Source organism: Oncorhynchus masou, chromosome 4 (genome assembly GCF_036934945.1).
Source record: "Oncorhynchus masou masou isolate Uvic2021 chromosome 4, UVic_Omas_1.1, whole genome shotgun sequence".
Lineage (NCBI taxonomy): Eukaryota > Metazoa > Chordata > Actinopteri > Salmoniformes > Salmonidae > Oncorhynchus > Oncorhynchus masou.
In genome coordinates, this window is record NC_088215.1 from 16,492,980 (window position 1) to 16,516,241 (window position 23,262).

At 41.7% G+C, this 23,262-nt stretch overlaps 3 protein-coding genes across 3 annotated transcripts; 1 reads left to right on the top strand and 2 right to left on the bottom strand.

Moving 5' to 3' along the window:
* Positions 1 to 3,423: 3,423 nt before the first annotated feature.
* Positions 3,424 to 7,329, top strand: LOC135524703 (epithelial membrane protein 2-like). The gene is made up of 5 exons (XM_064952466.1): positions 3,424 to 3,532; positions 4,828 to 4,911; positions 5,192 to 5,294; positions 5,900 to 6,040; positions 6,414 to 7,329. The coding sequence occupies exons 2-5, from the start codon at positions 4,837 to 4,839 to the stop codon at positions 6,569 to 6,571; spliced, it is 477 nt and encodes a 158-aa protein (XP_064808538.1). The 5' UTR covers positions 3,424 to 3,532; positions 4,828 to 4,836; the 3' UTR covers positions 6,572 to 7,329.
* Positions 7,193 to 12,096, bottom strand: LOC135524676 (40-kDa huntingtin-associated protein-like). The gene is made up of 12 exons (XM_064952420.1): positions 12,012 to 12,096; positions 11,550 to 11,596; positions 11,295 to 11,367; positions 10,907 to 11,066; positions 9,823 to 9,891; positions 9,522 to 9,642; positions 9,041 to 9,133; positions 8,849 to 8,913; positions 8,608 to 8,689; positions 8,424 to 8,470; positions 7,858 to 7,913; positions 7,193 to 7,691 (listed from the first exon to the last, which is right to left on the bottom strand). The coding sequence occupies exons 1-12, from the start codon at positions 12,068 to 12,070 to the stop codon at positions 7,610 to 7,612; spliced, it is 954 nt and encodes a 317-aa protein (XP_064808492.1). The 5' UTR covers positions 12,071 to 12,096; the 3' UTR covers positions 7,193 to 7,609.
* A 197-nt stretch (positions 12,097 to 12,293) lies between these two features.
* si:ch211-243a20.4 (uncharacterized) lies at positions 12,294 to 14,682 on the bottom strand. Its single transcript, XM_064952433.1, has 6 exons — positions 14,418 to 14,682; positions 13,868 to 14,155; positions 13,340 to 13,458; positions 13,089 to 13,199; positions 12,744 to 12,863; positions 12,294 to 12,524 (listed from the first exon to the last, which is right to left on the bottom strand). The coding sequence occupies exons 1-6, from the start codon at positions 14,479 to 14,481 to the stop codon at positions 12,465 to 12,467; spliced, it is 762 nt and encodes a 253-aa protein (XP_064808505.1). The 5' UTR covers positions 14,482 to 14,682; the 3' UTR covers positions 12,294 to 12,464.
* Positions 14,683 to 23,262: the final 8,580 nt, after the last annotated feature.

A 23,262-nucleotide genomic window follows, 5' to 3' on the forward strand; every position in this document is an offset into this window, starting at 1 on the left:
GGGGACTGGGCCAGCGGAGAGGCTGACTGGGGACAGGGCCAGCGGAGAGGCTGACTGGGGACAGGGCCAGAGGAGAGGCTGACTGGGGACAGGGCCAGAGGAGAGGCTGACTGGCGACAGGGCCAGAGGAGAGGCTGACTGGCGACAGGGCCAGAGGAGAGGCTGACTGGGGACAGGGCCAGAGGAGAGGCTGACTGGGGACAGGGCCAGCGGAGAGGCTGACTGGGGACAGGGCCAGAGGAGAGGCTGACTGGGGACAGGGCCAGAGGAGAGGCAGGGACGTCCACTAGGAAATTTGTAGTAATGACGGTAATAAGAAGCAGCATCATTCACTGACTGGTAGTGAGAGAATTGATTAAGTCAAATACTACTGTCTGGACATTATGTAAGTGCTCAGACCACCTGATAGCTAATTTATACCCAGTCCTAAATGGCACCCTATTCCCTACATAGTGCACTACGTTTGACCAGAGCTCTATGGGGAATATATAGGGAATAGGGTGCGATTTAGGACAGATTTAGTAAGTTTAAGACCAGTACAGTATTATCATAGGTTTTCAGCCATCCCAATAAGCGGACTGACTAACAGTTCTCAAGTGAATGGATACAGATCTTTATTGAAAAGCAATGTTAACTGTGTTAAGCTAGATGCTCCATATGACTTCCACAAGGCCTACGAGTGTTATAATATGACTTCCACAAGGCCTACTACAACATGACTTCCACAAGGTCTACTGCAGAATGACTTCCACAGGGCCAACTGCAGAATGACTTCCACAGGGCCAACTGCAGAATGACTTCCACAGGGCCAACTGCAGAATGACTCCCATAGGGCCAACTGCAGAATGACTTCCACAGGGCCAACTGCAGAATGATTTCCACAGGGCCAACTGCAGTATAACTTCCACAGGGCCTACTGCAGTATAACTTCCACAAGGTCTACTGCTGTATGACTTCCACAGGGTCTACTGCATTATAACTTCCACAAGGCCTACTGCAGTATAACTTCCACAAGGCCTACTACAGCATGACTTCCACAAGGTCTACTGCAACATGACTTCCACAAGGCCTACTGCAACATGACTTCCACAGGGCCTACTGCTGTATGACTTACACAAAGTCTACTGCAACATGACTTACACAAGGCCTACTGCTGTATGACTTCCACGGGGCCTACTGCTGTATGACTTCCACAAGGTCTACTGCAACATGACTTCCACAAGGCCTACTGCTGTATGACTTCCACAGGGCCTACTGCATTATAACTTCCACAAGGCCTACTGCAGTATAACTTCCACAAGGCCTACTGCTGTATGACTTCCACAAGGCCTACTGCTGTATGACTTCCACAAGGCCTACTGCTGTATGACTTCCACAGGGCCTACTGCATTATAACTTCCACAAGGCCTACTACAGCATGACTTCCACAAGGCCTACTGCTGTATGACTTCCACAAGGCCTACTGCTGTATGACTTCCACAAGGCCTTTTTATCTATTTATTTTTTATTTCACCTTTATTTAACCAGGTAGGCTAGTTGAGAACAAGTTTTCATTTGCAACTGAGACCTGGCCAAGATAAAGCATAGCAATTCGACACATACAACAACACAGAGTTACACATGGAATAAACAAAACATAGTCAATAATACAGTAGAACAAAAGAAAACAAAAAGTCTATATACAGTGAGTGCAAATGAGGTAAGATAAGGGAGTTAAGGCAATAAATAGGCCATGGTGGTGAAGTAATTACAATATAGCAATTAAACACTGGAATGGTAGATGTGCAGAAGATTAATGTGCAAGTAGAGATACTGGGGTGCAAAGGAGCAAGATAAATATATAAATACTGTATGGGGATGAGGTAGGTAGATAGATGGGCTATGTACAGGTGCAGTAATCTGTGAGCTGCTCTGACAGCTGGTGCTTAAAGCTAGTAAGGGAGATATGAATCTCCAGCTTCAGGGATTTTTGTAGTTCGTTCCAGTCATTGGCAGCAGAGAACTGGAAGGAAAGACGACCAAAGGTGGAATTGGCTTTGGGGGTGACCAGTGAGATATACCTGCTGGAGCGCGTGCTACGAGTGGGTGTTGCTATGGTGACCAGTGAGCTGAGATAAGGCGGGGCTTTACCTAGCAGAGGCCTACTGCAGCATGACTTCCACAAGGCCTGCTAGTGTTACAATATATGGCTTTACATACATCTGTCAATTAAGAAGTTTGGAATGTCCTGTTTCTGGAATGTGAACATCAGGATGTCTTTCCCACAATGGGACAGTGGAGTCCACCGCTGTATGGCATGCCTATGATGTCCCTGCTGGGGTTTGAGCCCAGGGTCTGGAGAGTAGATCTGCTGTTTAACTGAGGCAATATCTTCAGGACATAGGGTTACATTAGAACAGACACATTATCATGTGGAAGATAAGGACATAGCCTTATCTTGTCACCTAAGACTAGAAATACACCTATATATTTACTTACTTGAAAAGGTGTCATGGTCAGGCTGATATTGCTGTTGGACATTACCATGGTACCCACTGAGCATCCTGTAATTTACAACACAACGTTCCCCAAGAGATGTCCAAAGTAGGCCCACCTACTGTAGGCCCACCTACTGCTTTTGACCTCAGAATGTGAAACTCTACATGCGAAATTCGATAATAAAGCCAAATATGTATATTAGACCTGACTGCTGTAATTCCAAACTGATTATGCAAAAGTAAAGGCTTCTCACATGTGTGGTTAATTAACTCAGACAAAACAAAAATCTGGTTGGATTTCATCATGGAAGAAAAAGAGACATACAGTAGAAAGAATTTGTTAATACCTTGGAATATTGAGGGTAAAAAAGTAGGCCTATAGGCTAAAGTACAAAATGACATCCATAAACTATGTGGGGGGAAAACATTGCTATGGAAATGACTTGTGCAGTATGTCATTACCCAAAACACGAATAGATATGGCTGTTGCTATTCTATTACTCATATTTTTGGTTGCTGCTGCGATACTGCGTACAGAGGGGAATTTGGTGTTGTTGTTTACTTATATTAATGTGAAGTAAAATACTGTATTTCTCATGTGTTGAGAGCTCATTGTAAAAGGAGAGTGGTAGCCTACATATAGCTTTAAGGTCGGGGGAGGGGTGGGGGGCTAGAGTTGAGCGCAACATGTTTGTTTGGGTCCTTTTAGAATTAAGAATATACTACAAACTGGGACTATTATGCACACATTCTGTACACAGCCGTAATTGTTATCCCATTCATTCAACGAGCTCCTTTGAAGATCACTTAGCTTCACGCAGTGTTTTGACAGAGGGAAACGTTGCCTATTTGTCATAGACTTTTAAAGTCCCTGACTTTTTAAAGATATGAAAACGTTTGAGGATATGGGTGGGGTTTGGGAAAGGGGAAAGAGAGGGAAGGGGCCGAAGAGAAAAAAGAGTGATGTGTAGGCTATGAATTCGATGCTGGGTGGGTCTAACGTTACAGCTTTTCAGAATTGCAAATAACTATCGTGCGTAAAAGCTCCTTCACAGGTAATGTTTATCAGCCTAATGCGGTTTACAATGTCTATTCATTGGGATTGGTGGAGGGTTGCTACTGTTTAGCGATTTTTTTTGAAAGCTCTGTGGGCGAAAACAATAGTTTTGGGGAGGTATTTAAACGTTTTATAATGGAACGACATTCAGTTGATAAGGACGCTTTGGAAGGATTACACGGATTTCACTTTTGCAAGCGGCAAAAAAACGTCAACCTAGGTTTAACTCTTGCATAGTATTATAGATCATATTTTAATAAAGATTTTGTATTCATTTATGTATAACACATATGTTTCAGACTCACTTCTGTCGTCGTATTCTCGCGCTCTTTTCTCATAGCCTGTGTATGGGGCCCGTTGCAACTAACGGGGATAGCATCCATAACAAACGGTAATGTGCAGCCAAGTAGTCCAAGTTAAAATACATGGCCACGTTGAATAGCCTATTATTTTTCCTCGACTGAAACTTGCTATTGAGTCAAAAAAATATATGCATATATTCAGGTTAATAATGATTAGTCTGCAGTTAAATGAATAGTCTAAACTTTTAGGCCTAATAACTTTATACACTTGAGTAACTTTTAAAACAATGTTGTTTTGATGGTAGACCAACAGAAACAACAATTATTACTTTACCCTCTAAGCGGTTTAATTGTAGTTGATAACAAATAAACGAATCTATAAGCTCCTTTTATAGGCTAAACGTGAATGAGCAATCGAATTGAATGATTTGAGTCGCATTTGAAACGAGCCCAATTGACCATTTAGGTAGAGCGCTCTTCTATCCCAGACCTGGATCAAAAACAGACGTCAAATACTTCGTGTGCTTGATTTATCTGGGAGTTTGCACTTTTGGGTCTATTTTATTATTCCCATTGTAGGCAAATCAATTCAAGCACAATACAAGCATTTTAAAATATTTGACATGTATTTGACCCAGATCTGGTTATGCCTCGTATTTAGTAAGATAATTAAGGTGGTGTGGTATATGGCCAATATACCACGGCTAAGGGCTATTCTTAAGCACAATGCAATGCGGAGGGCCTGGGAACAGCCCTTAGCCTTGGTATATTGGCAATATACCACAAACACCCGAGGTGCCTTATTGCTGTTATGAACTCATTACCAACATAATTAGAGCAGTAAAAATAAATGTTTTGTCATACCCGTGGTATAGGGGCTAATATAACACAGCTTTCAGCCAATCAGCATACAGGGTTCGAACCACCCAGTTTCTAATAAGCAGCATAGCCTACTCACTGTCTATCTTTCCACAAACTTATCTTTTCTCAGTTAGTCACAATGTTGGTCCTGGCTGGAATCGTTGTTCTTCACATTACCGCCATCATCCTGCTTCTGGTTGCAACCATTGATAACGTAAGTAAATACATATCCCCTCTCCTTTTTCTTACTTTCTCATGCTTCCAATGTCACCTCAGTGACCCCTTCTGTTCCATCTGTTCTCCTGCTCCTTATGAATTTCAGAACGTCTTTATGGACACCATAATAAATACAGGGCTAGAACAAAAATGTCCACCGTTGGGCCTAAGTATCCAACACTGAAAACACGGTTCCAACACTGTTATGAGATGATATAGCTGTTAGTAAGTTTTGTTACAATGACTTTTCTACTCTTCTCCTGTGTTGTTTTCTGCAGGCCTGGTGGCTCACAGACTCAGTGGCCACAGATGTGTGGGGCCGGTGGGAACTGGAAGGCTCAGCTTGGCACTACACCAACCTCAAAGGAGACTATGCTGAAGGTATAGTACAGATGCCGTATCTTAATTTGATGACCCTGTTGTTGCAGGAATTTTCCTGCACAGCAGGACATACCAACGTGTAGTGTACTCAAGGTTTGAAAAGGCTTTGAAAGTTTGTAATTTCTACTTTAAAATGTCTGACTTGATTTTCCCAACGAAAAATGTATCAACCCTTACAAAAATGTCATTCAAATTTCCTGTTGCTGCAGGATTATTTTCCTGCTGGTTGAAACTGGCTCACATTAAGATACAGCATCTGTGTGCTCACCTCTTATTATGGCTACACACTATTAGCTTCTACCAAAACAAGATAGAGTGGACATGTGCGTATGCTTATACTCGCTCGGTAGGCAGGGGTCGAATTAAGCTTCCAAAGTGAAACTAGTGTGTGTTCATTTTACTATGGTAAGTTCCCAGAATGGTTTCATTTCTACCCCTGCTGGTAGGCATACATGACATGGACAAAAAAAAGATATATTTTGTAATTATTATGAATTAAAATAAACGACTGTCATTGTTCTGTATGACAAGAGTATAGTGTGTCAGGATTAGTATGTGCATCTTCCCATCTCCATCTAGGTCTGTGTTCTCTCTGTACCCTATAGAATACCTCCAGGTAGTGCAGGCCGGAGCAGTGCTGGCCTGCATCTTCTCCATCCTGGGCCTGTTTGTGTTCGTGGCTCAACTCTTCACCTTGTCCAAGGGCCAGAGGTTCACCTTCTCTGGAGCCTTGATGCTCATCTCCTGTAAGTAGCTTGGGTCCCTGTATCTGCATCTTAATACCCTATAATCTATATGATCACATTGATATAAACACAGTGTATATGTTCTATTGTAGTCCATCCAGCAGTAGCAAACAAACTAATAACTGATGCAAACTGATAACTAATCATCTAGTCTTTGAATGCACACCCTATGGGTGGGTCCCTATGAGCACGATTCAAAAACACTATTGTTTATTGCTATAACTATCACTGTTATTTAAGTTCAGGTTGAAATGGTCTCATCAGCAGTTGTGTCTACAGCCCTGTGAGTGACTTTGAGGTGATGTCTCCAGTACAGCACATAACTGTTATTAACCTAACAGGTGTTTTTAAATCTCCCCTCGTCTCCATCTAGGTCTGTGTGTAATGATTGCTGCGTCCATCTACACGGACATCTTCCACAAGCAGGACCAGGGCTGGTTCGGACACTCTTTCATCCTGGCCTGGATCTCCTTCGTTCTCACCTTCATACTGGGCGTCATCTACGTGGTCCTGCGCAAGAAGAGCGAGTAGAGGAACAAGGGATGAAGGGGAGGAGAGGAGGATTGTAAGGAAGGATAGTTTTTATTATGTTTTTGCATTGTGTTGGAAAGGAATAGAGGGAGGGTAGGGGTCTTAATTAGTTTATTAACAGTCCCAGTATTCTGATTTTTCTTGTGAGGAGGAAGGTGGTACAGAAGGGGGGAGAGCGGACCCCAAAGAATTGTATGCACAATCAATTTCTATGCAGACTACTGCATGCCTGTGCAAATGGGAGATTTGTAATGTGTAATTGATATAGTACTGTATATTTCAAGGTATGCTACATACCTGTTGCAGTACTTGAACAATCAGCAAACAAGCTTAATTTCCAGTACATGTTTTAAAAGGAATTTGAATTTTTATTTTTTATATCTGAAGTATTTTATAACCAATTGTAATTGTTTTTTGATCTAAATACATTGTAACCGTTTGTTGTGTAATTGTCGTAACGTGTATTCTAAATGCATTTTAATAGTGTGTGATTCTGAGTTTTGGTTGGCTGCTATATCAAAGTAAATTTTAATCACGTGTGTGATTCTGAGTTTTGGTTGGCTGCTATATCAAAGTACATTTTAATTTGTACAAGTGAAAAAGGCCAACCAGGAACAGAGGTCAATGCGGTGTATGTAATATCACCATTTATTATAATGCAGTAGAGGGATTCTGTTTTGTAATTACATTGGAATTTAAGCCATGTTTGTTCAGACTATACAATTTATTAACAAAATAAAAACGCTAGAAAAAAAGCATATTTTTCATTCATATTTCATCTATTCAACATATTTCCAATAAATAACTATATGATGCAAGACTTCACCACGAGAGCAATCCTGCGACCACTAATAGGCATAACAGGGGATGCAGTAAGATGTACAGTATGTCCAACGACATGCTTGGTCCGGTTCCCACGTTCTTTTAGAAAAGACAACCCCACATTATTCAAGAGGCCCTACAACAGACCAAGACAGAGACAGGAATGTTCCATTATGTGTCATTCCGAAGGGGTGTAGTGAGTTGATCTGGACTGTACTAAATCCCCTGTCCAGAGGGGGTGATCCGCTCTTGCACCACCAGGTGAAGGAGGTGGTTCTGCTCTGCTGAGAGAAGAGGCCTGAAGAAGAAGAATTTACAGTCCATTTTCCTTACAGTCTAACGGAAATGTTCTTAACAATTTAGAGACAAGATATCAATGAGAAAATCATAAGGAAAAAAACTCAATTGAAATGTATATTGCAGCTAAATAGCTACCACATGACTGAGATTTTGTTTTTGCTTACCAGAGTTCAGGTTGAAGAGACTTGAGGGACTCTGTGTCTTTTTCCTGGCAGGCCATCTGCAACAACACAATGATAGACTGATATAGACTTTAGACGTTGAAAGCCCAGCATAACCACCAATACAGATCAGCATAAAGCTAGGATCCTGAAATCAAAACCATAACAAAACGTCACCCTGCCTTTGTTTTTGTAAAATGCTGAGGGACGGGCCTGGAGAAACATAACCACTCTAATTCATATACAGAGCTATAGATGCAAGGGCTTGACCATCCATGATATCAACATTATAGTTTTAATCATGTTGTTAGGCTGTACAGTTTTTGTTTACATTTGCATTGTTTACAAACATTGGTGTAAAACAAGCTTATATTTTGGGTTCTGATGGGGTACGACAGTTGAACTAAGAATACCATTCATTCATAAGATGTAGCAACGACGTTTTTTTGCTTTAAAATTGACTATTAATAATCCTCATGTGAGACACTTGACCTTCTCACCAGTACATTAAGGGCCAATACATCGCTAATTTGTGTGATAAGAGTCTAGTAAGGAAATATGCCACATACCACAACTGACTGCAGAAGCAGGAAGACATTCTCAGGTAGGAAGGTCACTACAACGAGAGGGTTGGAAATACAAGTTTAACAATATAGTATTATGAACTTTGTTCTCCCATCTCAACCTTGCTAGTGTTGTGTGTATGAGTGTTTAAGGTCAGTCGGGTTAGAATAATGGCTGTAGTGTAGTTACCCTGACTATGAGGGTCAAACGACTCCCAGGCGTATCTCTCCAGGGTCTGGGCATGCTCTGGCAACAACTTCTGGGGAGGAGGCTGCAAAAGGCATTGACATTCATTCTCAGCTTTCAGAGAGATAACTCAATTTAGCAGTGATAAATCATCTGTAAGTGTTTGTAGGAAGGAATTGAATACAAGTGAAGTGAAATGTAATGGTATAAGAAGGCACAACAATCTTCGCGACGCTGTGCTTACCTCAAGTAGCATCAGCAAAAGTACTCTAGAAATCTCACACTTGGCCACAATGTCCAGAAATGCACCTAAGAAGACAATGAGCAGACGAAAAGCATACTGTTATCAGTTTCAGAATAGTTCATGAACTTCCTGCTTTAACACAGGAAGTGATGAGTTAGCCACAAGTGTTGGGCCAGTCCATTATGTCTTCACCAACGGGGGTGCTGGTGCCGGGCAGTTGCAGTCCCCTCTCCTGACACATCAGCTGCATCTCTGTCAGCACGGACAGCGCACCGTCATAGTCACCTGACACACAGAGAACAGACTATGTCTATTACAGGATCATGATGCTGTTGTTAGGATTAGAAACACACAAAAACACACACCAGAGTTGGGGTCAGGTCAATATCAATTCCAGTAAATTCAGAAATAGAATTGCACTCCTCAGGAGAAAATCCATGTCCAAAGCAATTTATTGAAATTGACATGGTCTTGAACCCAACACTGGTGTACTCTAGTCCCCAACACATGTATACGCTTCAACTGACATCTGGACCACATGCAGGTAATCCCCATACCATAACCCAGTCTCCTGGATGGGGAGATCAATACGGAGTTGAAAACAAAGAATAACACAAATCTTCACCTATGGTCCAGACCCATCAACCCCCACCGATCCCGCCACTGTACTCACGGGTGAGTATTTTGCAGTTGGCCATCTCTCCCATAGACAGCAGAGACTCAATGGGCTGCTGTGTCTGGAGTTCTGCTGCTCTCTGGTAGTGAACTATGGCCTCACCTGGTCTGTTCATCTCCTTTAGACGAAGATGAGAAGAGAGAGGAGGAGGGAGAGAAAGGGAGAGAGGGGGGGGGGGGGGACAGCAGACAGAGAAACAGAGAAAAAAAGAGAGACAAAGAGAGAGAGAGACTACACAGACTGACATAGAAGAGGAATGGTTGCCAATCTATCTTTTGTGATCAGTTTGGTCCATTACCTTCAGGGCATTGCCAAGTTCCAGAGATAGGCTGGCAGCCATGACAGGCTGGTTCATCTCAATGTACACCTGAAACACATTTGTAAAACACAGCATTATACTACGGTCTCCAGAGGAATCTAGGGGAAAGGCCAGGGAAAATGGGTTGTTCGTATGTATGGGAAATTCTCCAGATGCTTGGTCTATCTCTTTGTAGCTGTTATTTCAGATGGATTCAACAATAAACTAAAGAGGATCAGATTATCATTTAAATGCCAATAAAGATACTCTGATGGATAATTTTCCCTTTCACAGCTGTTGTTCACCAAGCCTAGATAAACTAGACTGAATGCTGCGCTCACTTGACTTACTTCATGTCCGTCAGTTCCATCTGGTTTAATAGGGAAGCTTAGATTCATGAGCTCGCCTTGACTGGCAGCTCTTTGAAACGCCTCCGTCAAGAAACGTGGATGCAGTAGGCAGTGTTGCAGTTAAATCATCTCAAGCAAATTTGGTAAAACGTAAAGCAACTCAATACAACATTGAAATCACATCAATGATGTGTTTTTTTATTTTATACATATATGTCTCTTGTTGTGCAGTTCACAGCAGCACTGACGGATGTGTTGACATGACAGAGTTTTAAATGACCCCTTTAGTTCCATGCTGGCTGAAGACCAAGCTAGACAGTAACTAGCTAACACCAGGCACAGATGGAAGTATCTTTGCCATAGATGAAGAGTAAACATTTAACTATATTTGCTGACACCCTACAGTCAAATTATGCATCAGTAAAGTAGCTATCTAGCTACTGTATATAAACCATGCCCCTCTGCAAACACGTGACGTCACACACGTGCTGTCCCCCTATCCCGTTAATAATCCCGCCTCCTGAAATAAAAGTGTTTGACATGGGGGAGGAGACCAGTAACTTTATGATCAAACTTGACCAATGTAGAAGCAACAGTCATGTTTCATACTTTGATCTGGTTTTATCATCAAATTTAATGAAAAACATGATTTTGACTGTTCGTGACCTTTAACTTATGACCTGTTTGTGTATCTCTAATTCTATTACGTCAAACATTTGTAGTCTTTTTTTTACCTTGATGGCGAAGCTGTAGCAGTTGAGTGCGGCCTGCAGGTGCTCGTCGAAGCCTGGGGCTTGTAGTGCTCTGTTCTCCTTCTCAGAGAGCAGGAAGAGCCGGGCAGCATCGGTCAGGGCCAGGGCCTCCCCAGGAGCATTGAAAAGAGTCTGCTCACACCTGTGGGTTCAGGTAGGATATAACAGGTATAGATTATATATTGTAATGTGAGATATCTAATTTACATTGTAATAGGTAGTAGGAAATAATGTTGGTTGTAGGATACTTACAATGGAGGAGAAAGTGCAATATTGATCCATCATTCTATGCTACCCATGTCTGTATGATATTAATAAGGGCAAACAATATGTTCTGAGTAGGTAACAATAGTTAGAGATGGATACTTACCTTGCCATTGCAAGGTCACAGAAGGCTGCATACTGAAGGCAGTCTTGCTGCTTCAGCTCTTTAGCCAACTGACCTGCAGCCAATCAGAAATACTGGGTGAGATGCAAGCCACATAATCAACAGAAGTTGTGCAAATGGTGTACTTAATAGTAGGGGTCATCATCTGAAAACATGAACATATGAATGAATTGTTGATATGTTAAAAACATGGTTATTAGTCAACAATTTTTTTTCCAGGAAACATTAGCAACTCACCAAACTGCTCACTTGCTTCTGCTACATTGGGTTTCCGAAGAAAACGTCTAAGGTGGGCAAAGTGAAATTACAACTAAGCCAGTAGGGACAACAGAATGTCAGACATGATTAGTTAGCTAGGTGCCTAGTAACCACTGCTCTAGTACCTGATTAGCTACAACGCTAGAAAACTAACTTTAGCTAAACAATCATTATCATTCAGGGATGAGGATTCATTTGAAACAGCTAACTAATTATCTATCTAGTGCCAGCTAGTTAATGAGTTTAGCCAAAACATGGTAAAAATGGCAAAATAAATAAATAAAACGCTTTTGATGCTTTATTTGGACGCATGGAACTGACAGCAAGTTTAGCCGGCTACCGTTAGCTAGCTAGCTGTGAAATCCTGGCTCGCAACTCAAAAGTTTAGACGATCATGCATTACACATCGTCACTCGAATGGATACAAAGACAAGAACGTACTTTTTCAATTTATTTGATACAGCACGATATCTCATCAGAAAGTCCCCCTCCGCTGCCATGGTGAACAATAGATTAAAAACGTAAATAAACCAAACCCGGAAGTAGAGATGGGAGACGCGTTTCGATTGGTTCTTACTCAAAATAGCCTAATAGTCTCATTGGATACAATCTTATTATGGTGGGACTTTGGAGTACAAGGGTTCAATTTGCAAAATCTCTCGTTAAAATTAATCTGACATATTGCAGATATCTGTTAATTAGACAAAATATCAACCAGAGATATTCCGTGATGATAACAACCAGAGACACAGCAGTTTATTTTCAACAGAAGTCACGAAGCTGCAGGGTAAAATACATACGTGATTTTAGGTCTGTGTAAAAGAACAAGAGAGATTGCAAATGCAGGAAAATCGAAGCATATAGATTCCCAAACACAGTGCAGATGCCAGTAGGTCAGAAATTCTCATAGACGCATTCAAATATTCCTTCCTCTTGCGGCGTTGCATTCTCCACCTGTAGGAGGAGAGTGGGAGAGAGGTCAGGACAGTAGCCTCCTCATTAACTCAAACAGCTCTTTATCAACATTATTGGTAGCTATAGGTCTACTCATATCTATTTTGGGGAATAGAATATAGTAGAAAAATAGAATACAATTAAATATAATATATCTGGAATGACTAAACCAAGGCTTTGGTCATTTATATTTTTTGGTTTGTGTATGTTCACACTGACCGATTCCTTTGACTTTCTCTTTACTTTTCCTTTCCTCTGGACAGATTCACGATTTACTGCTGCTGCTGGTGCTCCTGGGGTCAAGACCTCATAGACAGATGCTGGCCGAGACTCTAGACTCTGAGAGAGGAGGGAGTTCCAGGTGAGACACATTCATTCTTGTAGATCACATAGGGCCTACAGTGGATGTGGAAGTTAATCAAAACAGTGGATCTTTGTTGATGATATTCTTTTGATGACCCACACACAGCTTTGACATGTGTCAAGGTCATTTTATGTTGTGGTTCAACTCATAAAATCAATGTGATATAGTTACAGCAAGTCAATGGAGATAGACATGCTTACAGCGTAAACTGGAGCAGAGGCAGCTGCATTCACTGATGTGTTACCATTCTCCTCCTCCTCTTCATTCTCCCCTCTATTCCTTCCGCTTACTCCACTACCGGTACTTCCCTTCTTCAATATAAATTGACCCCGGAAATCACAAGTTAACACACACACGGACTGATACAATGACAACATACCAACCACAACAGAAGGGTACAAAAATATACAGTGTTTCAGAACCTCCACCAAACCTTTCTCAAATCTCTTACCCATTGGCTTTTGAACACGTATATGGAGCCGATCACACTGAAGATGAGCAGGGCTGTGGTAAGAGCCCCCAACACGATGAAAAGGCTGAAACCAGAGTAAGACTGCCGGTACCCCTCGTCTGAAAGAGAGACAGAGACAAACACAGAGACACAGAGACACAGAGATACAGAGACACAGAGATACAGAGACAATTAACATAGTACCATTAAGAGTTTGTCCAGTGTCAGTCAATGTCTGAACACTTTGGTTGGAAGTAGATTAATGTCAAGTGAAAAAAAAGAGTTAGAGGGCTTTTTATTTTCATGACGACAATCATGCGTGTTGTTGATGGTGGCGTACGTCTGACATTCAGCTGACATCTACAGTGTTTGTACCAAAAAAAAGGTCCCTTTTAAAAAGCGATTGTGTTTTCACTCTCATGTCAACAATTCCTGTTACTCAACATGTGGACAACAGAAGTTTCACTAACTGACTAACTTATCTTTCTATCGTCCCTTCATTTTCTTCTTCTTCTACCACACACTCACCTTTCACCAGAAGGGTCCAGAAGATCTCCACATTTTTATACTTGCAGTTATACTCTCCTGAGTATGAACTGTTATATGCTGATATTTCCAAATGAAATGTTCTTGTATTTGAATAAGTAGAAAAGAGAATAGTCCATTCTTTTATCTTCTTTTGTTCTGGAGGCCCAGAGCAGACTAAGTTGCTGGAGCTCTGATTCATTGGGATGGTCACTTTGAGTTTGTAATGGACCGTTTCTCCTGCCAGAGCCACCCTGATTCTGTCCGGCATGGAGATGGCTGGGTTGGCTTCTAAATTACACAGGGGGATGTAGAGTAAGGCTCAATCTGACATTGAAGAACCAAATAGGCAACTTACTTATGTATTGATTTGCAATACTTTGATATAGCCTGCTGAAAACACATTGATATACAATGTTGATGAGAAAAGACAATTCTGTAAATGACAACAGGAATTTCTATCATGACATTTCTAACTTCTAACATAAAGAAATGACCTTCAACAGTATCATGGTATTGGTATTTAAATGTTTTGTTAATTAAATACCCTTACCTTGAGCCTGATGATTTCCCAAACACATCAGGACACAAAGAACTCCAACCATCCAGATGCACATTTTGAAGAGACACCAAAGGTTTAGTTTTTCCCCTCTGTTTCTATTTGTTTGTGGTCACTTGAGATAGGAATACCTGTATCAGTATTGGAAGGATTTCGTCGAATTCCCAAACAGTGTATGAGTGTCGCTCCTAGCCTTTCCCCTGTTCAGATTGCCCAGAATGTGTATGTCTATATCTGTTAGTCTTGGCCTCAGAGAGGTCGCAATACTGGGGTTCCTGTTTTGCTCTGGCCAGTTCCTCAAAGTATTAATTCATGTGAGCCTTGTAAAATCCCCAACCGTCAGAGATAGAATAACCAAGATACTGTACTGCTCTAGGAGGCATAGGCTATAAAATAATGGATACATTTTTATTTTTTTATCAACAGATTATGAATGAAAGCATGAAGCATTTACAGCAGACAGGGAATGTCCAAAAAGTAAAGTTATTACAGTATGTACTCTTGTGTATGTTTTGTTGTGATACCACAGGCAGCTACTATGTTATTATTGTGTTTGTTACGTCACTCACCAGATCCATCCCAGATGCAGTGTTGAGTTTCCTCCACTGTGAGACAGTGTTGGAGAGACCCAGAGTTAAAGTTCAAACCACACGTGAGCACTAAATGAGAGTGGCCCTTCAGATGAAAGAGAGAGAGAGAGAGAGAGAGAGAGAGGAAAACATCTGAGAAAGAGAGAAAGGAATCCGGGGGAGGTGACAAATTGTCTATGTTAATGAAAACCAGGTGAATGTACATCCGTTTGACTTCTCCTCAACTAATGCTCTCGGTCAGTGTGGAAGGAAGAACTGCACAGCATTGCAACACCTCTGCACATGCCTATGCCTCTTCCCCTCTTCCCTTCTTCCCTCTCACTCTATTCCCTTCTTTTACAAACTCTTTCCCCTGCTATCCCCCTTTCATTGGCATAGCTGGAAGCCAACTCTGTCCTCACAGCAGCCACTGCACAAAAACAGACTTGGAGAGAGAGAGAGAACAGAAATAACATCTGGATACCAGTGAATAAAAATTATGTTCACTCTATTTCATACCATTCCCCCTCTCCTTATCTAGCTCTAAACCCTTTGACTCTAAATCACTTTCTTGCATTATTTTACCTGGCAGGGTTAACCACTGTCAACAGTATGGAAGGTATTCACGTGGAATTGGTCAGTTGATGTGTTGGACTGAACTTGGACGATAACCAGAGCTGGATGAAATACCGTCATCATTTGAGAAATGTGGAGAATTTGCTGTCTTACTTTTGAGTTCTTGAAAATAATGTTATAGCTCATATAGGATAACGATCATTCTTTACCTCCATCTGCATCAAAGAGAAGGGGAAACAGAGGGGCGGGGAAGGGGGAATGACAGGAGGACTCAAAAGAAAAGTGAATATGAAGAGAACATGTGCGCCTGGAAACAGCTGGAACCCAGAAAGAGAGGGGGAGAGAGAGAAAGAGGGAGAGAGAGAGAAGAGAGAGTGAGATGTGTACGCTCCTCAGTCCTCTCACAGTTCACAAATAAAGACTCCTTAAGTGGGTCCGCACTGCCCAGCCACATTCTCCTGCTAATCACATTACTACTGCAGGGACAGAGAGGAGAAGAGGGAAGAGGAAGAGGAGACCAGGGCATTGGAAGAGTGGAGAAAAGGGGGAGATAATACTTCAAATAAAGTGAAGGCACCAAGTTTTATTGAGTGACAACTTGGACCTGCTAAATTAAACCTAATTCCCTGAAGGTGTAAGTATTGTTTCATTCACTCATTTAAAACCCGCAATGTACTTCTCATCCAGCAAATGCATTGGTTTGTTGGCCTTGTTTTAGTTGTTTGTGGCACTGTTGTTTTACCGTTGACAATTTAACTGGGATACACACAGAACCTTATCTTCCTGCATGTGTCTAATTTGTCTGTTTGGTTCTTGATATGTTTATTGAAACAGCTCCACCATATTCAAGTTTCATGTTTCAATGTTTACTCACCACCTGCACAGGTCACCACAGGTGTAAAACAGTACGGTGAAATTCTTACCCTGAGAGCCCTTTCCCAATATTGCAGTGATAATAATATACTGTAGATAATAATAGAAAATATAATAAAAAATAAAATTAAGAATAAAAATCACACAAGAACTATGATGACTTTTAAAGAAACGAGAATTCAAGTACACACAGGTCAGTACCTTATTCAATATGCAGGGGTACTGGAGTGGTTGTATATACAGGTCAGTACCAGAACCTTATTCAATGTGCAGGGGTACTGGAGTGGTTGTATATACAGGTCAGTACCAGAACCTTATTCAATGTGCAGGGGTACTGGAGTGGTTGTATATACAGGTCAGTACCAGAACCTTATTCAATGTGCAGAGGTACTGGAGTGGTTGTATATACAGGTCAGTACCAGAACCTTATTCAATGTGCAGGGGTACTGGAGTGGTTGTATATACAGGTCAGTACCAGTACCTTATTCAATGTGCAGAGGTACTGGAGGGGTAGTATATACAGGTCAGTACCAGAACCTTATTCAATGTGCAGGGGTACTGGAGTGGTTGTATATACAGGTCAGTACCAGAACCTTATTCAATGTGCAGAGGTACTGGAGTGGTTGTATATACAGGTCAGTACCAGAACCTTATTCAATGTGCAGGGGTACTGGAGTGGTTGTATATACAGGTCAGTACCAGTACCTTATTCAATGTGCAGAGGTACTGGAGTGGTTGTATATACAGGTCAGTACCAGAACCTTATTCAATGTGCAGGGGTACTGGAGTGGTTGTATATACAGGTCAGTACCAGTACCTTATTCAATGTGCAGAGGTACTGGAGGGGTAGTATATACAGGTCAGTACCAGAACCTTATTCAATGTGCAGGGGTACTGGAGTGGTTGTATATACAGGTCAGTACCAGTACCTTATTCAATGTGCAGAGGTACTGGAGGGGTAGTATATACAGGTCAGTACCAGAACCTTATTCAATGTGCAGGGGTACTGGAGTGGTTGTATATACAGGTCAGTACCAGAACCTTATTCAATGTGCAGAGGTACTGGAGTGGTTGTATATACAGGTCAGTACCAGAACCTTATTCAATGTGCAGGGGTACTGGAGTGGTTGTATATACAGGTCAGTACCAGTACCTTATTCAATGTGCAGAGGTACTGGAGGGGTAGTATATACAGGTCAGTACCAGAACCTTATTCAATGTGCAGGGGTACTGGAGTGGTTGTATATACAGGTCAGTACCAGTACCTTATTCAATGTGCAGAGGTACTGGAGGGGTAGTATATACAGGTCAGTACCAGAACCTTATTCAATGTGTAGGGATACTGGAGTGGTAGTATATACAGGTCAGTACCAGAACCTTATTCAATGTGCAGAGGTACTGGAGTGGTAGTATATACAGGACAGTACCAGAACCTTATTCAATGCAGGGATACTGGAGTGGTAGTATATACAGGTCAGTACCATAACCTTATTCAATGTGCAGAGGTACTGGAGTGGTAGTATATACAGGTCAGTACCAGAACCTTATTCAATGTGCAGAGGTACTGGAGGGGTAGTATATACAGGTCAGTGCCAGTACCTTATTCAATGTGCAGAGGTACTGGAGTGGTAGTATATACAGGTCAGTACCTTATTCAATGTGCAGGGATACTGGAGTGGTTGTATATACAGGTCAGTACCAGAACCTTATTCAATGTGCAGAGGTACTGGAGTGGTTGTATATACAGGTCAGTACCAGTACCATATTCAATGTGCAGGGATATTAGAGTGGTAGTTTATACAGGTCACTGCCAGTATCTTATTCAATGCAGGGATACTGGAGTGGTTGAAAATACAGGTCACTGCCAGTACCTTATTCAATGCAGGGATACTGGAGTGGTTGAAAATACAGGTCACTGCCAGTACCTTATTCAATGCAGGGATACTGGAGTGGTAGTATATACAGGTCAGTACCAGAACGTTATTCAATGTGCAAGGATACTGGAGTGGTAGTATATACAGGTCAGTACCAGAACCTTATTCAATGTGCAGGGATACTGGAGTGGTAGTATATACAGGTCAGTACCAGAACCTTATTCAATGTGCAGGGATACTGGAGTGGTTGTATATACAGGTCAGTACCAGTACCTTATTCAATGCAGGGATACTGGAGTGGTAGTATATACAGGTCACTGCCAGTACCTTATTCAATGCAGGGATACTGGAGTGGTTGAAAATACAGGTCACTGCCAGTACCTTATTCAATGCAGGGATACTGGAGTGGGTGAGGTGGGTTCATACATAAAATGGGACTGGTAGTACGATATTCATGTAAACAAGGCTGAAAAGTGACTGGTACCAGAACGGGAGCCTGGAGAACAGTCAATGTCTCGGGTGACCGGAGTCTTTGGCAATTTGTCGTGCCTGATATGGCTTTTAAAGCTTGTTTCTTGTGAGGATAGGTGTTAATTTGTATATTCCACTCTCCCTCTGGTCAGGTTCCAACTGCGACACGAGACCCTCTTATGAAAGCATTTACGAGACGTCTTTCATGAGTCATCATCTAAGATATCCAGAACATTCCAAGTGATTACCAATCCTTCTCAAGGTCTCCGTTCTGGCTATAATCCCCTTCCTGCTCTTTACATAGCCTTGTTTCTGGAACCGATACAATACAATCAAGGTCTTCAAACTGCTTGCTGGTTGGTTGGACACATGGTCATTCTCCTTCTATCAAGCCACTGTCCTGAAGACACAGGCCCCACTGTCCCTCACACAAAATAGATTTTCTTCAGGCTTTGACATGAACTAATTGAGTTTGCTCCGTCCAACAGGTCATAAGACTGTCCGACTCCTGTCCTGACCACAAATGAACGGCTATGTTCCCTGTTTTCAGTCACAGTATTGAAAACACACTTGTACATACTTTGAGAGACTTTCAAAGAGCGATAGGTAATATAGAGGGTTTCTAAGATAACCTATACCAAACCAACATGTGAACATGCACGTGGATCTGTTTTCAACTCTTAACTGGGCCACGGAGAGACTGTTGGCAGCCTTGTGTGGAAAAAACAACTTTTTCTTCACTCTCTCTCCCTCTTTCTGATCCTTCTCTCTGTCTCTGACTTTCCCTATTTCTTCTCAATTCTATCAAATTGTTGTAATGTCACAGTGAACTGATTTTGGCTAATTGGCAGATTTCTTTCAATCATTCTTGTTGTGTTTTCCTTTTCTTCTTCATAAAGGGCTGTGTCTTCTCATCATGGCCCCTCAAACTGTGATGCTGCTGCTTCTGGCTGCCACGGCGACCATGGCCCAGTCTGTTGGCAAGGAGAACGAACTGGATTATGGGTACTGGAATTACCGGGAGGGAGGTAAGCTAATAAATAAGAACATCCATCCAGCCTACTCAGTTGACGTCAAGGACAGCAAAAGCAGAAGTGAAAAAGACAAGTCTTTCATCACAACGTCTCTTCTTCCTTTCCTCTGGGGTTGTGGTTGCAGCTGAGAGTGTGAACGTGACCACTGTCCGCAGTGTGACCAGAGTCCTGGACCTCTGGGGAAAACGCATCTTCAACGAGATCAAGACCCTACTCCACTCGCAGCCCAGCACCCTGCTCCCTGACTACTCCAGGTAAGAGTACCAGAGGGACATGGTTACTGTGGTATGGGTCAACAGAGAGTGTACAAATCAATTTTTACAGTACTTTCAGAAAGTATTCATACCCCTTGACTTATTCCAAATGGTGTTGTGTTACAGCCTGAATTCAAAACAGATTAAGTATATATTTTTTTCTTACCCATCTATAGACATTACTCCATAATGACAAAGTAAAACATGTTTTTAGACATTTTTGTAAATGCACTGAAAGTTAAATACAGAAATACCCCATTTGCATCATTATTCACACCCCCAATACATGTTAGAAACCAATTTAGCAGCCATTACAGCTGTCTTTCTGGGTAAGTCTCTAAGAGCTTTCCACACCTGGATTGTACAATATTTGCCCATTTAAAATTCTTCAAGCTGTCAAATCAGTTGTTGATCATTGCTAGACAACCATTTTCAAGTCCTGCCATAGATTTTCAAGCCAATTTAAAACAAAACTGTAACTAAGCCGCTCAGGAACATTCACTGTCTTCCTGGTAAGCAACTCCAGTGTATATTTGACCTTGTTTTCCGTTATTGTCCTGCTGAAAGGTGACTGTCTCCCAGTGTCTGTTGAAAAGCAGACTGAACCAAGTTTTCCTCTAGGTTTTTTCCTGTGCTCCATTCCGTTTATTTTTTTATCCTGAAAAACTCCTTAACGATTACAAGCATACCCATAACATGGTACAGCCACCACAATGCTTCAAAATATGGAGAGTGATACTCAGTAATATGTTGTATTGGATTTGCCCCAAACACAACACTTTGTATTCAGGACAAAAGGTGAATTGCTTTGCCACATTTTTGCAGTATTATCTTTGTTGTGACTGGGTGTATTGATACACCATCCAAAGTGTAATTAATAAGTTCACCATGCTCAAAGATATTCAATGTCTGTTTTTTATTTTACCAATCTACCAATAGGTGCCCTTCTTTGCTAGGCATTGGAAAACCTCCCTGGTCTTTGTGGTTGAATCTGTGTTTGAAATTCACTGGGGTACAGAGAGGAGGTAGTCATTTAAAAAATCATGCTAACATGATTATTACTCACAGAGTGATCCATGCAACTTATTATTTGACTTGTTAAGAAAATGTTTACTCCTTACTTATTTCGGCTTACCACAACAAAGGGGTTGAATACTTATTGACTCAAGACATTTCAGCTTCTCATTTGTAAATCATTTGTAAAAATGTCTAAAAACATAATTTTACTTTGACATTATGTGGTATGTGTAGGCTTGTGACCCCCCCCCCCCCCATTTTAATTTATTTCCATTTTAAATTCAGGCTGTAACACAACAAAATGTGGAAAAGGTGAAGAGGGGTGAATACTTTCTGAAGGCCCTGTATGTCTCTATAATGAAGATGTAGGCCTATGAAGTTATTTCATCTGTCCAACAATGTGTGAATGACATTGCAGATTGATGTTGCTAAGTTCCTGTTTTGACTCTACAAAATATTGACCAGTGCAGATGAATAATTTGAAGTTACTGTCCAGGTTCTTAAAGTGATTGATTGATTGCCAGTTTGATGTGCCCGTTGATAAGTTACTCTTTGTGTCCTGCAGGGTGCGCCCTCTGTCCGAGTCACTCAACGATCTCTTCAGGGAAGTCACTCTGCTGCACAGGCGTATCACAGAACTCACCCATCGCCTAGCAACCTTGGAACCATTCCTCCGTCGCCACGGCTACCGGGACGAGGGGGAGGAGGGAGGGGGTGGCGGTAGCAGGGCTCTGGCACCTCGGAGCATGAGAGGTGGCGCAGCGAGACTGACGGGGTACACCTTGAAGAAGGCGGTCCCTGTGAGGGGGACTAGGGTGGTGAGGAGGAGGAGGGTGAGAGTATACAACAACGGACAAGTTAGGATGCTGGAGAGTGCGAGTGAGAGATAGCGGGAGGGATTGTGGACTACGGAGGAGTGTGATAGTAGGAACGTTAGGGTTCTAAGTTCAGTGTGAGGTGAGAGGTCAAAGGTGAAAGAGTGAGAAATTAACAAAATAGAGTCTGCAAATAATTATAATGCATCAAAATCTGATATATATTGTAGAAAGTTGATGTAAAATATATGTATTCTCTATCTCTGCTTCATTATTAACAAAGATGTGCATCTGTAGTTGTTATGTGTATCAACCCATGAGAGAGCAATGATATATTCATTAAACAAACTCATCAAGTCTGATCATCTCATTCAGAACTAGCCAACAGTGGCTGCATGGCCATGAAAATAATTCAGTCATTTGCATGGAAGCGTGATCATCATTAGATTCAAAACCAATCGCCACACAATTGATTTTAGAGTACCACATTAACAATCCACAATAGAACAAAATGCTACTATTGGAGAGGATGTGGTATGCCACATTGTTATGTTTTGATATCTGACTTTAAAGGGTGACTCTCTATCCTGTTATTCGTTTGGGACTTTGTTGTTAGAGGGATCTGTGAAGGTTTGTAGATCTTTTTTTCCCGTTAACTGTAGTCACAAAGGGTAATACTAAAGCCAGCTGGTATATATACTGTGTGTGTGTGGATGTGTTGTGGGCATAAGGATCGAACTTTGTGCCCTCATTAAAACTTTGCCAAGCGTTTCTACAGCAACCGTTCCTTCTCTCCTCTCCTCTTCCCCGACTCTTGCTTGTCATCCACAGAGCCGCAGTATAAAATGTTCCGTCTTTCTCATTCCCTCTTTCCAACCTGCCTCTACTTTCCCATCTCTGCTTGTCATCCTCCGTTGTTTCTCTCTAGCCCTGTTTATACCTGGTTCTAACATGCGTCCTTTTTCCTGATTGATCCTGCATTTTTAGAACGGTTTACACGATTAAAAGACGCATAGTGTAGACCAATCTGGGCAGCGAAACCACTTAAATCATATTATACCGGCCTCTAACATGATTGACAGGCTGCACCATTGACTTATTTCACCAACATGTCTTCAAATAAATAACTTATTACTGGAAAGAATAGCTGTGAAATAATTTGCATACAGGGATGGATCAGAGAATTTGGTCACAATGCAGACACAAAAATGTAGGCACAATCAGAATGTGGACAAGATTAGGACACACAACACATGTTAGCACCAGGTATAAGCGGGGCTTCAGTCTTTCATCTCTACTTCTTAATCTGCATTCCATCCCCCATTTCTCTCGCTCTCACTCTCTCCCTCTCTCCGA

Excerpts from the sequence above, each read along its gene's own strand:
- si:ch211-243a20.4 (XM_064952433.1), bottom strand. The coding sequence starts at position 14,481 with ATGTGCATCTGGATGGTTGGAGTTCTTTGTGTCCTGATGTGTTTGGGA. Across the intron at positions 14,156-14,417 it reads GGGAAATCATCAGGCTCAAG|AAGCCAACCCAGCCATCTCC; the intron begins GTAAGGGTATTT and ends TGTGTAATTTAG. Across the intron at positions 12,525-12,743 it reads AGAGAAAGTCAAAGGAATCG|GTGGAGAATGCAACGCCGCA; the intron begins GTCAGTGTGAAC and ends CTCCTCCTACAG.
- LOC135524703 (XM_064952466.1), top strand. The coding sequence starts at position 4,837 with ATGTTGGTCCTGGCTGGAATCGTTGTTCTTCACATTACCGCCATCATC. Across the intron at positions 4,912-5,191 it reads TGGTTGCAACCATTGATAAC|GCCTGGTGGCTCACAGACTC; the intron begins GTAAGTAAATAC and ends TGTTTTCTGCAG. Across the intron at positions 5,295-5,899 it reads CAAAGGAGACTATGCTGAAG|AATACCTCCAGGTAGTGCAG; the intron begins GTATAGTACAGA and ends TGTACCCTATAG.
- LOC135524676 (XM_064952420.1), bottom strand. The coding sequence starts at position 12,070 with ATGGCAGCGGAGGGGGACTTTCTGATGAGATATCGTGCTGTATCAAAT. Across the intron at positions 11,067-11,294 it reads TGTGACCTTGCAATGGCAAG|GTGTGAGCAGACTCTTTTCA; the intron begins GTAAGTATCCAT and ends CTGAACCCACAG. Across the intron at positions 9,892-10,906 it reads GCTACAGCTTCGCCATCAAG|GTGTACATTGAGATGAACCA; the intron begins GTAAAAAAAAGA and ends AATGTGTTTCAG.